General features: G+C 37.5%; 1 protein-coding gene across 1 annotated transcript in view; it reads left to right on the forward strand.

The window, feature by feature from the left end:
* The window catches only part of TRHDE (thyrotropin releasing hormone degrading enzyme), a 259,991-nt gene that overhangs the window by 224,885 nt on the left and 17,176 nt on the right, over positions 1–17,930 (forward strand). Inside the window, exons 13-15 of the mRNA XM_088141536.1 lie at positions 7,012–7,159; positions 11,406–11,503; positions 12,099–12,206. Of these exons, the coding sequence (XP_087997662.1) occupies positions 7,012–7,159; positions 11,406–11,503; positions 12,099–12,206 (354 nt within the window). The remainder of the gene's footprint in view (positions 1–7,011; positions 7,160–11,405; positions 11,504–12,098; positions 12,207–17,930) is intronic.

Below are 17,930 nucleotides of genomic sequence, written 5' to 3' on the forward strand. Positions count from 1 at the left end.
GAGTAAGTGTTCCATAACATACTATGTTCCATTCTGCATAGTTTTCATGACCAATAGCTGTTGATAGACTTATCCTCCTTGAATCTGACACTTTATATAACAATGTGCTTCCTTTTATACGTATGGACTTTCCTGCCTATCAGTGTTATGGGATGATTCCTGCCTTTAGAAGAAAGGGGAACAAAATTCTCTGGTCACTTTTTCCACTCTGAGCTTAAGAGTTTATAACAAACAGGAAATTTCACATATGAAAATACTTGTTATAATATTTACACAGTGATACGTTGACCAAAAATTATAGAAAAGGCTTATTTTGGCACCTAGTTTATTTTACCATACTTAATTGAAGAAAGTAGTTATCTCTGCTATATCCTGTGGATATTCGTTTACCATTAATTAGGAAGATGATGCTTTCTATACTGGTACCCAACCAAACTCTAATTTAGATGCATTCCAAAAGGATGTGATTCACTTTCACATTTGACAGCTCATGATGATATTCTATTTCTCATGACCTCTGATTTACATGTTTTAATAAATGTTAATACATTATTATTTTACTGCATTTAATTTGCATATTGCTTAGTATGCTATCTGGAGATGTATTGCATGAAATATTTTTAAAAAATAAAACAGAGCAAGTACATTTACAGTGCTCTAATACATTAAAAACTAAACATAATGGCTTTTTACTCCTTTGGCCTCCAGATCTTTGAATATTGATGAAGTTACTCAAAATAAAAATTAATACTGCTCTTTAATACAATTTTCCATTTTTTAGAAAAAAAAGTTCGCTGTCATTCAAATATGACTTGAACATTAAATAATGGGTTTTTTTACAGAAAAAAATTAAAATATATTGGCTTGAGGATAAAATATGTGAAGTTTTATTTTATTCTTGTTTTGAAGCATAAATATTTATTTTAAAATTCATATACTTTTTCTACATCACAAAGTATGCATTATCTTCTTAATCTGCAACTTAATGCTCTCCTTAATGTACATTATGTTAATAAAAATATACCCTAAGGTATATAGCCTTAATTTAGTAAGCACTGTCATTTCATAGCTTCTTCCATTAAATGTGAACATATTGTTTCTCAGTGATTTTCTAATGCAGTCAGCAGACCTAGAACTCAATTGTTCTACCATTATTGGAAATGGTGTAGATGGTAACAGTTGATTTTTACATGGCAGATTTGTCAATTTTAATACATTTTTAGTTTAATACTGGTAGCATGTAACTTTTCTTAAAGACATAATATTCATTTGCATATTAATATCCAAAAATTAAATTGCATCAATACTGTATTTCAGCAACCTTTTTGGCAGTTTGCAATTTGCTGAATGTAAGAGGGAGTTGTTAGAGGAGATGCTTCATACATTCCCATACCTAGAGCAAGCTGATGAATAAAGCGTTCCTCAGGGAAGATGATAGTTTAGTAGTAAAGCATGTGGTTTGTATATATTATAGGTCCTATATTACCTTCCTAGCATCTCCAGCTAGAAGGATCAAATAGCAAATGATGGAAAGATCTGTATCTGAGAGAGTCACTGTTAGCATAAATTATACTAGAATATATGGATGTTGATACCTTCATACATTTATGCATATGGTTTTCTCATATTTTTCTTATTTTCCATTGCTTTCCATTGCTTTCTTTAATGGATGGAAGATGAATGGTACCTCACTGGCTAATCACTATACTGGAAAAAATGGAATCTGGAACTGTATTAGTTGAAGTTTTTAAAGTGGAATAGGAGTCCATTGGAGTTGGGTGGCTAATAAATGTAAATAAATAAATAAATGATGATATCTTACAGGCTTCAATTCAAAATCATCTATATTGTTTCACTTCAAAATGTATTTTGGGAACCTAACTCATTGGAAAGGATAGGGTATTGCACTGCCTGCTAAGGGAGGATTTTAAATAGCACTTTTCAGTTTCACTCATCTTGGTTGGATATGGGATGATTGACAGAATCTGTCCTTAAATCAGAATGATCCTTACCTTAGCTGCTTTCATCAAAGTGTTTTGGACAGTTGGCAAGATTGTGGAGGATATACTTATTTGAAGTCACTGCAGTCATACTTCATTGTCATCCAAGATCTTTTTTTTCTGTTATTAAGTACATGGCAGCATTTTCTTTTATGAACAATAAGCTGATTTATTTATTTTTAATATCATTTCCTTTCTTGATCCTCCTTCTGTTAGCTTTTCCAGCTTTACCTTCCCATCCCATCCATTTTCAGTTGAACTAGCTCTTTGAATTAGTCTTTCTTCTTAGTTCCTTAATCTGCACTGCGCATAATTCAGTATCTAACATTAGTTTCCAATTTCTTTAACTGTTTGAATAATTGTAAGTAGTGTATTATTTGGTATGTGCCCTCCAGTCTTTTGATATTGGAAGCAGTATCCCAGTTTGGCCCTACTGATAGGAATGTGTGTACGACGTTTAGTTTATTAAGGAATGTCATTAGAGAGACTGAGGATAGGCAAGGAGATAGTACGCAGATTGTAGTGGAAAAGGTTTAGGAGCACAGTAGTAATACTCTGAGCTTGGGGGGCTATGGCCAGAAGAGTGCATAATATGAAAACCCATATACTGATATCTATGACATTTTGAGTGGTTTGTATCTTTTATTAATGGGCTAGTTTCTAAGTTTCATCTCCATTCTACTGAGGAGGTGAAAAAAGCGTGGGTACTTTATTAATTCTGATAATAAAGGAATATAACTAAAAAAAACCCTGCACCAATTTCTATTAACTCTGGCAAACGTAATCTCTTCACAATTGTCTATTGTTCCTGGCAATTTAATCCTATTCTGATTAAAAACAAAAATGAAGGTTATATGGAGCCATTATGTGCTTATGTTTTTGCCATGCTAAACAATAGGAGAGCAAAACCCCAATTTATCCAAATATTATTCCAGAACTTGGAAAAAATCATGATAAGATGGTTAAAATTCCTTTCCAGGAGAAGGATATGGTCACAAAGTAAAGGAATTTAAGCTTTGTGGATAAATTTTGCATTAAATTAAACTTCAGAAATATTTGGAATGGATCTAGTTTATCATATGAAAAATGCATTACGTTTGTTTTTATACCTATGATATTATTGTGGTTTTGCTATGTTGCTTATTGCTTCTGTCTCTTGTTTATGGCTGTTGGGTTTTTAGATTGTACCACAGATACTTTAACTATGTTATTTGTTCTATGAAAGCTGCCAGGACTCTTCTTTTAAATTCTGATGGGTAGATAGGTAATAGATAGAGAGATGGAGAAATAGAAAGATTCTAAAAAAAACAAAAAAAAATTTAACTGCTTCAGAACAATTTATCTTCACTGTTAAGATAGGGGGAGGCAGTAGTGTAAGAATGGGTTTTCCTTGTCCGCTAAAAATTTTATTCCCTGGATAAAAGCATGTGAATGGTCACTATTAGAAACATATTTTAAATTCATCTATTTAGTATATTAAATATTTGTTTATACAATCCGTTTTTGTTCTTAATTGGCTCCCCCCTCCCAGTCCTCTTCATGGTCACTTTTTTTTATTACAGCACATGCAAAACTGAATCTGATTCATGACAATTGGAGAGAGTTGAAGGTTGGACCCTGCATACAGTCTATTTGTGAGGAAAACCAGGGTTCACAGGAAGGGATAAAAAGTTATAAAAATAGTTTGCAGAGTTGAAGATCAAGAGTTTAGAGAACAGATAGATAATAACTCATACAAGAATATTGCTTCACTATTAATCCATAGCAATCTGAATTCTTAAATAAAATATTAGACAATACAATCCATTTGGGCCTCAAATGATCTACTCCTTTTGCCGCAAGTTTTGCCTGTAGTAAGGCTGGCCCAATGAGATAACATTGTAATATAGCGTTCTCTGCTTCCACATTTGAAGGGAAAAAGTACATAATGTCCATATATTTAGTAGTATTTTATCCTCAAGTTGAGAAGCAAGGGAAGGGAAGGGAAGGGAAGGGAAGGGAAGGGAATCCCTACTCGATCTTTAGGAAGCAGGTTAATTTCTGAATTCAGCTGTTTGAAGAAAACAGGATTTTTATTGCAGTAATCAAACTTTAAAAACTTTGTTACTCCAGCTTATACTGTCTTCATAGAGATAAAAAGTTGGATATCTCACCTGCAATGTATGGACAGACAACTTACTTTTTTCATCATTTTCCCATCATCTGATAAATATTCCAAAACAACTCTCAGCTTTAAAGAATTATCAACATAGATATAGAAATACATGTGGAGTAAATATGTGTACAATAACTTAAACGTGGAAACTTCCTGATCACATGAAAACTCATAGGCACTTATCACTGAATATGTACAAGAGCATGGAATTGGCATTTGGTAGCATAGACAGAGGTTCCGCTCCACTTTCTCCCACAGTGGGTTTAATGAGTGTCTGAAAGGAATTTATAAACTCACAAATGTTTGTTTTAGACAAGCTAGATCAGTCTCAAAGCAAAGTTTAAAATGAGTTTTATAATTTATCTCTTACCTTCAAAATGCTTCCATTATAATGCTATATTTAGGAGAACTACACAAATTAGTAATATTAACTCTGCTTGGACTACATACAGGTGAAACTCAAAAAATTAGAATATCGTGCAAATGTTCATTTATGTCAGTAAGGCATCTCAAAAGCGAGATATGTCAAGCCTTTCTTTGGTATAATTGCAATGATTATGGCGTACAGCTTATGAAAACCCCAAATTCACAATCTCAGAAAATTAGAATATTACATGACATCAATAACACAAGGATTGGAAATACCGGACCTCTGCAAAGTATAAGCATGCATATGTACTCAGTACTTGGTTTGGGCCCCTTTTGCAGCAATGACTGCCGCAATGCGGCGTGGCATGGATGCTATCAGCCTGTGGCACTGCTGAGGTGTTATGGAAGACCAGAATGCTTCAGTAGCGGCCTTCAGCTCCGCTGCATTGTTCGGTCTCATGTCCCTCATCTTTCTCTTGGCAATGCCCCATAGATTCTCTATGGGGTTCAGGTCAGGCGAGTTTGCTGGCCAATCAAGCACAGTAATCCCATGGTCATTGAACCAGGTTTTGGTACTTTTGGCAGTGTGGGCAGGTGCCAAGTCCTACTGGAAAATGAAGTCAGCATCCCCATAAAGCTTGTCTGCGGAAGGAAGCATGAAGTGCTCCAAAATCTCCTGGTAGACGGCTGCGTTGACCCTGGACTTAATGAAGCACAGTGGACCAACACCAGCAGATGACATGGCTCCCCAAATCAACACAGACTGTGGAAACTTCACACTGGACTTCAAGCATCGTGCATTGTGTGCCTCTCCATTCTTCCTCCAGACTCTGGGTCCTTGGTTCCCAAATGAGATGCAAAAGTTGCTCTCATCAGAAAAGAGGGCTTTGGACCACTGGGCAACAGACCAGTTCTTTTTTTCTGTAGCCCAGGTAAGACGCTTCTGACGTTGTTTGTTGTTCAGGAGCGGCTTGACAAGAGGAATACGACATTTGAAGCCCATGTCCAGGATTCGCCTGTGTGTGGTGGCTCTTGATGCACTAACTCCAGCCTCAGTCCACTCCTTGTGAAAGTCCCCAACACTTTTGAATGGCCTTTTCCTGACAATCCTCTCCAGGCTGCGGTCATCCCTGCTGCTTGTGCACCTTTTTCTACCACACTTTTCCATTCCGCATAACCTTCTATTGATGTGCTTTGATACATCACTTTGGGAACATCCAACTTCTTTTGCAATTACCTTTTGGGGTTCTCCCTCCTTATGGAGGGTGTCAGTGATGGTTTTCTCCACAACTGTCAGGTCAGCAGTCTTTCCCATGCTTGTGATTCCTACTGAACCAGCCTGAGAGACCATTTAAAGGCTCAGGAACCCTTTGCAGGTGTTATGGATTCATTAGCTGATTAGAGTGGGACACTTTGAGCCTAGAATATTGAACCTTTTCACACTATTCTAATTTTCTGAGATTGTGAATTTGGGGTTTTCATAAGCTGTACGCCATAATCATCACAATTATACCAAAGTAAGGCTTGACATATCTCACTTTGCATGCAATGCATCTATCTCATATATTGGTTTCACCTTTTGAGTTGCCTTACTGACATAACTGAACATTTGCACGATATTCTAATTTTTCGAGTTTCACCTGTAAAATTAAGAGAAATTCCCATGTAAGCTGCCTTGAGCTCCTGGAGAAATTCAGAATACAACAAATAATGAGTATTAAGATACAGTTCCCTCTTTTCAAATTGGAAAACTCTAATTTAGTTACTCACAGACTAGAATATTGTATCAGAAAATTTGCTTCTGTGTCCCAGAATTTTTGCTCCGAAGTCAGTATGCAATGAAAAAAAGAGGAGGTAGCAAAGGAGGATTGCATATCCATATGGATATCAAGTTTTCATAAATAATTATGAAATTGTGGAAAAATAACAATGCATATTATTTTCCTTTTCTCACATATCATAGTAAATTCAGCAAAACAATTTTGGAGAATGTAAGAAGAAGATGACAATCCCTTTAAACTAAGCATTAAAAAACAAGAACAATGTGTTACAGCCTGCTTCTTCTGATCACCTCAGTGAACTGCAAAGATTTACTGCAGCAAACACTTGTGAATGTTTAAATTATGTTATAAATTATGGTTTGGAAGAATAATTAATATATTGCTATATATTTTGTGACTGAGATTACCTGAATGCTCTTGCCCCCCAAATTAACCCCTTTCGTTTATTTTACAAAATTGTATGAACTTACATTTAAACATGTATTGATTATTTAATTTAAATTAGAGATACTGTGATTTAGGGATTCATTTTAAAAGGCACTTGGCACATTGAAAATGTTAAAAATAATATTGAAATTATTATATAACATGAAAAAATGATCTTACTTTTTCCCTTGTATGTATATGTAAACAAGTCTATCTTGGTTTCTAGCATCATCAGGCACTTTTTTCCCCAAACAATAATTATAATAATGTCTCTATACAGGGCTGGCTATTTGCCCCAGAATATTCCACTTGAGATTATCAGATATTTATCAAAGGAAAAGGAATTTCTACCTTGGCATGCTGCTAGCCGAGCTCTTTATCCTCTAGATAAGTTGCTGGACCGCACGGAGAACTACAACATGTTCAATGTAAATATTCATTTCTTCCTTTTTACCAACCACTGAAGTATAGTCCTCCCTACTAGGACTCTGTATATCAGTTAAGGGGAACATCAAATGTAATTTAGTCATTTTCCAGGAGTAGGCAACCCCATGTCTTCTAGATATTTTGGATCCTCCTATTGTACTTTGCAACTAGCTGTGATAGCTACGGGTGGTAGAAGTTGAAATCCACAACTGTTTATTGGGATATAAATTGCATTAGCTTAAGAGAAAAGTAACATTTTTATGTTATAAAGTATTGTATAAGATGGGTGGACTGTATTAAATAAATAAGAAATATTTTCATACAATTTTGGTTATGTAAGAAGGTTTTACAGAATTTAGTTCATCAGCAAAGCTGAAGCGTTCTTAAAATCTGTTGATTTCATTGGGAGTCCTACTCTGCCATCATTATTTCAATCCAAATGCTGTATGGAGTTCACTTTTTCTCATTACCAATTGTATTGCTATTTAATTCAGTTATCCACCCAACTGACAACAGGGCAACACAAATATCAGGAAGACTAATGACCACTATACCCATAGTTACCCTGGTAAAAAAGTCTGCTAAAAAGGAAATACATTATTTGAGCCACATTAGGAACACAGAAAGCTATTTTATTCTTAGTCAGTATCACTGTTATACAGTAGCTCTAATTGCACTAATTGGGAGCAACTTTCCTGGATTTTTGATGGGCTTCTTTTGCAGACCTGAGTAAAGATGTCAAAAACATCATGATGATGTAGGCATGTTGTAACACATGTTTAAACACATTCCTAAATTCCTTTGTCTTACTAACATTATCAGTAGATGCTGCACTCTATGTAAGCATACTCTCTGTTATAAAATGCAGGAATAAATGAGAGGTCTGTCAGCTTCGTATTGCCTACCATTCTAATGTATTCATTATGGAATCCTGTTTAGTTTGACTTTTGCAAAACTGCAATTCTAATTTAAAAAAAGGTAAAAATGCATTTCTAGATGGTTCTCTTTTATCAATTAAGAGCTGAGAGGGAAAAATGCTACACATTTATTTTTCTCAGGAATAACTGACATACCACTGGAGGATTGTTTGTTTGATTGATTGATTGATTGATTGATTTATATGGCTGCCCATCTCAACATAGTGACTGTGGGTGTCTAAAAATGCTTGGAAACAAAACAAAACACAATATTTTTTTTTTAAGTAATTTAAATATCTATAAACAAAAGCAATAAACACACATAAACAATGCAATGTTTCTAGCAGACTATATGAAAAGAAACTAAACTACTCTTATACACAGGGCTCAGCAGACATCCTGGCCCAGTGATGGAGGGAGAAGCCAGGTCTTCAAGGCTTTATGGAAGGCTAATAGGGTCAGGGCCATCCAGATATCAGGGAGGATACTGAACCATAGGGCAGGCACCACAACAGAGAAGATCTTACTAGGTGACATTTCTTTCACAGAAGGGATTCGGAACATACCTACCTTGCCAGATCTGGTGGAACAAGCAGAGACGCTTAGAGACAGGCAGTTCTGCAAATAAATTGATCCTGTGTAGAGCTTTATAGATCATAACCAGCACTTTGAATTACATGCAGAAACCTACTGAGAGCTAGTGCAGCTTGCAAAGTAGTGGTGTTGTATGTCTATACTACGTTATACCTAAAACCACATGTGCTGCTGCATTCTGGACCAGTTGCAGCCTCTGAATGTTCTTAAGGGCAACCCTATGTAGAACACGTTGCGGTAGTCCAACTTAGGAGATAACTAAGACATGAATGACCATGAGTGGAGCTTTCTGATTCAGGAACAGGCACAATTGGCATTGAAGATGGAGTTTTACAAAGGTCCTCCTAGCCATGGCTGCCACCTTTTCAAGCAGAACCCGTGAATGCTACAGGACTACCAAATTGCACACCAACTCTATCTGGGTAAATGCCACCATTTCTAGGTCAGCGTTGGGAAATCTCCAGATACAAGGGGCCCTTGCACCCACAGCCACTCAGTCTTTCTAGGATTAAGCCAAGCACTGTTCTAACCCCCCCCCCCCCCATCCATACTCTGTAGCTGCTAGACATTGGGAAAGAACCTTGACAGCATTACCTGGACAGCCCAGGGCAGGAATGTACAACTAACAATCATACTGATGATACTTCATGCCAACAGAAGACCTCAGGCAAGTGGTATCATATACATGTTAAATAGAAGTGGGTACACTATTATAGTGCAGGGGTCTAGAGGAGTACCTCTTTCATCACTAAGTAGAAGCAGCCTCAGAAAAGAAGAACCACTGCAAAACCTAGCCCTCTACTCCAATCCCCCAAGCCAGCCCAGAAGGATGCCATGATCAATGGTATCAAAAGTGGATGTATAGCAAAAGTGGAGATGTATCCAAAGCCCAAATGTAATCAGTGCCATCTCAATACTATAATCTTGTCCAAAACCTGACTCAAAAGGGTCCAGATAATCACTTTCTTCCAGAGTCTCTGGAGCCAAGATCTGCGTATATCGTTTCATCTTAATAACATGCAGCTGATTTTGTTGATATGTAAATAAATATTATCTGCTCTTGGACTATATTAATATAATGCAAAATACTTTTTTAAAAATTATATTGCCTCTATGTTGCTTTTAACAGGCTGGCCTGATAATAAGGAAATTGCAGTATAACTTTGATGACAAAGTCATATATTATAAAAGCATAGAAAGTAAAGGGTCAAAAGTAGAAAACTTGTCACCTTGTCATTGCTTTTAAAAATGCCAACAATTAAAAGGACACTGAAATGCAGATCTCATTAAACTGTCTAATCTTGATATGCAGCTCACATATTCAATATTACATCAATTGGCTGTGTCTTTGTAGTGATTTTGCCACCACACCTATAAATCTACATCCGTGAAGACTACTTATCAATTTCATCACAATATGTGGCCCAAAAGTGTCACTTGTAAATATTTAATAATGGACATTACTGAAACATGTACTTCAAAGTCAAGGATAGCCTGCCATAGCAAATATTTAACACGTCTAAGCACAAGGAGCTTTTAAAGCTAGTTATTTCAGAAAGAAATCTAGTTTGTATGAACTCTATTAGTCAAAGGAGGCAAGTAACTTGTTCCAGTTTCTATTTCCTTCTGCAGCATTTTGCACCCTCTTAAATCCTCCACTGATTTACCAGCCTGACCATGAACATTAATTTATCTGTAGAAAGTTGAATAACAACAATAAAAACAACAATCCAATTTCTGATATCATATGCAGACTTCGTAAAGAAAAAGTTGAAGCTGTGGAGCATGTAATTAGTGACTGAAACAAAATTGCTCAGACTGATTATGAACAACATTATGTCGAGAGTAGCCACTATGATGCATTGGTATTGGTGCAAAAAGTATAATTTCTGACTTTTCTGCATTTTGTATGAACATAAAATTGAGCAAGTTGCTGAAAAAGATGATAATTTTAATGAGATTTTGGCATACAAACTGATCACTGTCTAGAACACAACACACCATATATAATACTAATTGAAAAGAGTAATTTTTAGATGTGGCAACAACTAGGGATTGAGAAAAAACAATTGGAAAAAGTTTTAAAATATAAATAACTCATTATTAGAATATGTAGACTATGGAAAAGATTTTGCAAAGCCATCTCTATAGTTATTGGCTCATTAGGCAGAATAACAAACAGATTTCACTTTTTTTTTTTTTAACAAGAAGACAATATTTTAGCTATATCAATTGCAGATTTTCCAAAAAAAAAAAAAAAAAAACCTTGCTGGGCATGTTATGTCTTACTACATTACTTGAATAATTCCTAGGTTTGTGTCTGGAACTTGAATTTCCAAGGAATACAGTCAAAGACATTCTTTTTGTTTGTTCTTTTAAGTGTGTTATTCCTTTATTAATTAAGAAAATCAGCTTACTGTCTAACATTAGCTATCTTCAGGGCGGGTAATTAATTTAAGACACAAGTGTTAGCTATGGCACTGGGAACACAAAGTTAAAGTAGTCCTGGACAGGAAAAGAAGCCCACTCAATTACAGCAGTTATAAAAGGTGGCCCTCCTCTTTCCATTCATAAAACTCAGCATGCATGGGAGGATGATATGCGTAATGTAGACTAAAGTAACTCTTTCTAAAGGGGGAAGGGGGTGATCTGTGGTACATTTGCTTGCTTTGAACTAGATGCAACATCAGCATTGACTGTGAAAATATTTAATGCAGAGAAGTTTTTCCCGTTTCAGGAATACATTTTGAGACAAGTTGCTTCAATGTATCTTAAGCTGGGATGGCCAACAAATAATTTGGAGAAGTCTTTTGTTCAAGCTTCCTACCAGCATGAGTAATATTCTATTTTTTTTTAATTGTTGCAAAATAGCTATAATAAACTGAATCTCCTAAACTTAATTCAAAGTGATAATAAGATTTAACTTTTGTATCTTCTGTTTATTTGGGACATGAGCTCATTGTGAGGTTTAAATGATAGGACTGGGCCTCTTGTTTTCTAAATTCATATTTCCTATTATGATGTTGCATTTTCTCCCTAGAATTTCAAGGAATAATTGTTTCTAAGCAATAATTTAAATTCTGGCTGCATTTGGCAATAGAACATCTGGTAGGCTGAGGTGCTCATGTTTTAACTCACTGGCTTCATGGCAATCTAAATGCCATAACTTCTGCTTCATCATTGTTAACACATTGTTCATATGTTTGTCCTTGTTAAATATTAGCTTAGATCAGTGTTTCTCACACTTGTCAACTTTAAGATGTGTGGACTTCAACTCCCAGTATTCCCCAGCCAGCATGGTTGACAAGTTGACAAGTTTGAGAAACATTGGTTTAGATCCTGGAAACAGTGATGTATTTTCACCTGAAACTCTGAATACATTTATTAACATCAGGTTAATGCTAGTTTTGTTTGCCTTTGGGATATCCAGGGAGTTCCGCCGTGAAGTGATTATGCTGGCTTGCAGCTTTGGTAACAAGCACTGCCACCAGCAGGCTGCAACTCTAATCTCTGACTGGATCTCCAGCAATAGAAACAGGTAAAAAAAATGGTATTCTGCATCACTTCTTTCTCCATAAACATTGTTTGGCCTGAAATTAATTTTACTATAGTGCAGGGTGTGCATACATGTGTATTAATAATAGTTGGATCCAGGAAGGAAGAGATTTTGTGCAAGGGGAATAATGTATGTGTATGTGTATGTATTTTAAAGAGCAGGAGTGGGGTAGTCTAAATTTCTCATCAAGTGTATGAAAGTTAAAAAATGTTTTTTTTCAGAAAGCCCATATGTCCGCACCAAAATTAGAAATACCTTCTAGCCCCTCTTATAGACTTCAGCAATGAACGGTTTCTGAACTGGGAACTTTTAAGCAAGGCGTGTGCTCCACCACTGAGGTAGGGAAGACTTCTTTGAAGGGCCATGGGTTTCTTGGCCACTGGAAATCATTGGGTAAATCACTCAATCTTTCCATTGTTCAGTGTTTCTCACGCTTGTCAGCTTTAAGATGTATGGACTTCAACTCCCAGTATTCCCCAGCCAGCATGGTTGACAAGTTGACAAGTTTGAGAAACAGTGTTCCACTGTTACTTTCCTTAAATGTAAGCAAAATAATCTGCTTCCACCACCTACTGAGGTACAGAGAATAGGTTGTTTCACATCAGAGAATGGCATGGGCCTGTTTATTTAAGGGACTGCCTGTCTTTGATAGAGTATGACTGTGCTGTAAGATTGGGCTGAGTGGTTGCAGTTCAGGTCCTTTCAATTAAACAATGTTATCTATCAGGATCTAGGAAGGATGCTTTCTCTTGGGCAGCACCTGGTCTCTGGAACAACATTTCCACCCCCACCCACCCTCCCAGCAATATCCATATGGCTTCCAACCTGATCACATTCGTAAAGTCATTGACAATCTGGCTACTTCCTCAGGCCTTGTGGTAGAGCAGTTATTGAGCCCCCATCTGATGATTTGTTTCATGTATGGTTTGTTTTCTGGATGCATGTGATATGTATTCCTGTTTTTTAAATGTAGGCTGACCTATATGTTGTTGTTAGAAGTCAGCTGGCCTCTAAGCTGTGTAAATAAATACATAAATAAATGTGACATCTGCCTGGGGGGAAAAAGACAAGATGATGGTCACAGCAACATAGTTGAAGCCCTGCCCCTTTCGTACATGTGTTGGTGTCAGGTGGATTTATAAAGAAGCAGAGCTTCATTCATGCTGCCACAACCACCATCTTGACTCTGTTTACCCACCCTGCAGACTCCACTGCTCTATAATAATCTTTTCACAGGAAGAGTGTCCACTGATTCCAGTCCAGTCAGCATTGTCAAGGATGATGGGTTTTTTAAAACATAACCAAATGGAAGGATCCAGATTCCTTTGTGTGTTGGTTTAGAATTTATATATCAAAGATAGCATACGGGGTGAAATATGTTGTTCCTAGAACCTGTCAGATAATAACACAGCAGTTAGTTATCACTAAATTTTAATTTGGAAGTGTAACATCCAAAACAAGGTCATTTGTTACAAAGTAAGAAGTAATAGTTTTGTGTGGTAACCATCTTAATACCTTATTATTTTTTTTTACTGCTATTTCATCTGTCAGCTGTTAATATCATCTGCCTCTCTCCCACCTAATTTGTCTCTCGAATATCCCTGACTTCTTCCTGCATTCAGCTCCATCTTCAGATTGATTTCTCAAATTATATTCTCTACCTGTCACTCATTCTAACATATTAACATGGACTGCCATACTATCAAGTATTCCTCCAGTCATTCTTCTGCTACAGGTTTTTGCAATGAATACAGTAGTTTCCTTTGCTAAAACAACTAATTGGGCTTTCAGTCTTACTTAAATAACCTTGTCTGAAAAAGTTTGAATAGTTTGTACTTATTTATTGTCAAATTTATACTTAAAGACTCCCGGAACAGCAGCCCACTGCTGCTCACAGTACAATAAATAACATTAAATCACAGTGCTTGACATATAAAACAGTAAAACAATAATAATAACAATTAAAACATACATAAAATCCAAAGCAACCTCCATAGAAATAATAAACGTGTTAAGGTTGAAAACAGAATGCTTACTTGTGCAAGTATTGCAAACTTTTAGGTTTCTTTTGAACTCTTAGATTAGCACTACACACAGTCAACATACAGAGTTGATGTGAAACTGAAAAGTATCCCCAAGAGTGGGAGACTAGAATTGGCTTTCAAGAGAAGCACAACCCCATCCATAGCGGGTAAAGACCTCTACAGTTGGGTAGAGTTATTTATTTATATATATTTATTTATATATCAAACTTGTCACTGGCCATCTCGTTAAAAAATTATTCTGGGCAGTTTACAGAAAAGATAAATATTGATTAAATGTACAATATAACCATTTAACAATTATGATCAACAATCTCACTTTTTTTTTTTTCATATTCAGTTTTAGTTATACTTCAGCTAGGTTGCAATCTGATCTAGGAAGGAACTAACACACCTAGTAAAGATTAAAATGTGAAATACATCTGGATGTTATCCAAATAAATATGGCACCCAATGCCACATTTCCTGTCTATCACAGGTAGCAGCTTCATATAAATACTAAGAAGCATGGAGGACAGAATAGAATTCCTGTGTCACACCCCAGTCCAGAGACTATGTGAAAAAGTAGAAATCCCTCAGTGTTACTATGTGGAAACTTCTGTGGGAGAGGAACCATGAAAAGACCATAACTGACTACCAATTCAGGGAGTTCAGGAAGACACCATTATCAATGTATTACAGGACATCCAGAGATTCAGGAGTATAAAAAGAGACATATTCCCCTGTTATGCCTCTCACCAGATCATTTATCAGGATGTCCAGTAACCTTTGTGCCATATCTTGGTCTGAAACTGGTGTAAATCAGATCTAGATAATAAGTGTCATTCAGGAGTACCTGGAACTCTTTAGTCATCACCCACTCAATTACCTTGGTCATGCAAGAGTAGTAAGTTAGAAACTGATATATAAGTGTTAAAAATTGAGGAATGTAGAGATTTTTTTCTGACAGGGCCCACCAGTGCTTCCTTCACAGAAGATGGCATTATCTCCTGGGAAGGGGATTCATTAAGAACAGCACATAACACCTTCCAGAATAGATTCTTCTCAGCCAGAATTGCCAAGAGGGAGCAAGATCCAATGTTCATCTGAGTACTTCATCCACACATTTACTAGATACTTCAATATTTACAGAATATAATTTTTTGTCAAACTCACTGAGAATTATCTTCCTTTGTTCAGCTGTTTCAACAACAGGTCAATAATTTTCCAGGTTTTTTCTCTCTGCCCCTGTACTTTGTTCATTCACATATATATGGATACATATGGATTGGAATGGCTGGATAGTTTAGTGATTAGAGTGCCATCCTTTGATGTGGGAGACTGAGGTTTGAATCCCACCTGGTACCTACCTTACCAGCAGGGGTCTTTTGGCAAAGACCCCCTAATGTTTCACTGCCTACCTCAGATATGAGAGTGATACAAACTAAGAGAGTCATGCTGGCTCGGACATTGCCCGGATTAGCAAGGTCAGATGTTGGGGAACCAGGACAATCTGGGCTACTAGAACAAGCCATACATGAACAAGACAAAAGAACCTGGAATTGATGGATTTCTACTACAACAGTAAACCTAATGAGAGCAGATATATGAAATGTATTAGGGAACTATGGATGGACAGAAGAGCTACATCCACACTACCTGACAAGCAGCTAGTTACCCAACACTTCAACGTAGTGAAGAGGAAACTGCTCTCACAACTTGAAATAAACCTATTACACATTACATCCCAGACTCAAGAAGACCAAATGGATGTGTGGCCAACACCTGAAGCTGAAATGTCACTGCCACCTCCTCCATTACAGAACATAGCAGCTGATACAAGTTATAAGATCATGGATAAACTAGCTACAGTCAACCCTCGAGACTGATTATGCTAGAAGATGCCAATAGAGCCCTCACAACAATCCCAACTACCACCATAACTCAAACCAATGAACTGGTATATGCTACAGCCACTGTAATCCTGGAGATGCTTGGCTACTCAATCAAGAAGAACAGCAATACATCCCACCACCCACCCACCCACCCTCCAAAATGACATTGGAGGCTAAGATCAAGGCAACATGGAGAGAAGTTAGTCAGCTGGTGGAACTACAGAAGGGTGTGGAGATTAAGGATAAGACTTGGCTACTGAAAAAATACAAGGACCCAACTCCATCTGCAGCTCTAGAGACTGCTAAAAAAAGGGTCATAGCACTGGCTAACCAGCTAAGGAGATACACTAGAGAAGCAAAGGCCAAGAAGATAAATGCCATGTTCCCCAAAGAACCATGTAAGGTGTACTCTCAACTGCAGTGCAACAACACAGTAACAGCAGAGCCACCAACAGCAAAAACTGAACAGTACTAGAAGAACATATGGGAGAAAGAGAAGACACAAAACACCAGTGTAAAGTGGCTATAGGACCTGAGAGCAGACCGTAGCAATCTTCTAGAACAGGAACCAGTCACCATAACAGTAGCAGACTTCCAACAGCAAGGCAAGAACATGAAGAGCTGGAGGGCACCTGGCAGGACATGATCCACACCTACTGGTTAAAGAAACTAACAGCAGTGCATGAATGCCTAGCAGCACAGATGACTTAGCTGCTAGCAGCAGGCTCCCACCCAGACTGGCTAACACAGGGAAGGACGGTGCTGATCATGAAACACCAACTATCAGACAATAACCCACCTCCTCACAACATCCTATCAGGCATCATAGCTACCAAGCTACAGGACCATATGGGCCAGTATGTGAGCACAGCTCAGAAGGCCATTGGGAATAACATCAGAGGCTCAAAACATCAGTTGCTCATAGATAGAGCAGTCATCCAAGATTCAAGGTCTAGACAGACCAATCTGAGCACAGCCTGGATTGACTACAGGAGAGCCTATGACTCAATGCCACACCCATGGATCTGTGAATGCCTGGCGCTATACAAAATCAAAGGACAGTAAGACCCTTCCTCAAGAACTCAATGGGACTGTGGAAGTCAACTCAAGACAGCTCACACAAGTGGCCATCAAGTGTGGCATATACCAAGGTAATGTACTGTCCTCACTGCTGTTCTGCATAGGCTTGAACCCCCTCAGCCAGATAATCTAAAGGACTGGATACGGATACAAGTTCAAGAGGTGAACTACCATCAGCCGCCACCTCTACATGGATGACATCAAGCTGTATGTTAAGAGTGAATGAGTTATCTAAGTGCTGTTCCACCTGACACAGATCTACAGTGAGGACAGTAGATGACATACAGTGGGATGTCATTAAGACTGGAGAAGTGTGGCTGGATGATAGTAAAGAGAGGGAAGATAGTTAAAATTGATGGGGTAAAACTACCAGCGGGCCACATAGCAGACACAGATACCAGCTACAAGTACCTTGGTATCCCACAGTCACATGGGAACCATGAGAAGGAGGCAAGAAAGACAACAACATTCAAGTAGCACCAAAGAATAAGACAGGTCTTGAAGAGCCAGCTCAATGGGAGGAACAAGATCCATGCCATCAACACCTATGCCCTGCCAGTCATCATATACCCTGCCAGTATAATGAGCTGGCCAAAGGAGGACATGGAGGCTGCCAATGTGAAGACCCAAAAGCTCCTCATAATGTATGGAGGTTTCCACCTCAAGTGCAACACCCAGAGACTATACACTAGCTGAAAAGAGGCCAAGCA

The sequence above is a fragment of the Python bivittatus genome, unplaced genomic scaffold (genome assembly GCF_059951505.1).
Source record: "Python bivittatus isolate LINGU-HERP-01145 unplaced genomic scaffold, Pbiv_v1 ctg000330_np1212, whole genome shotgun sequence".
NCBI classification, from domain to species: Eukaryota; Metazoa; Chordata; class Lepidosauria; order Squamata; family Pythonidae; genus Python; species Python bivittatus.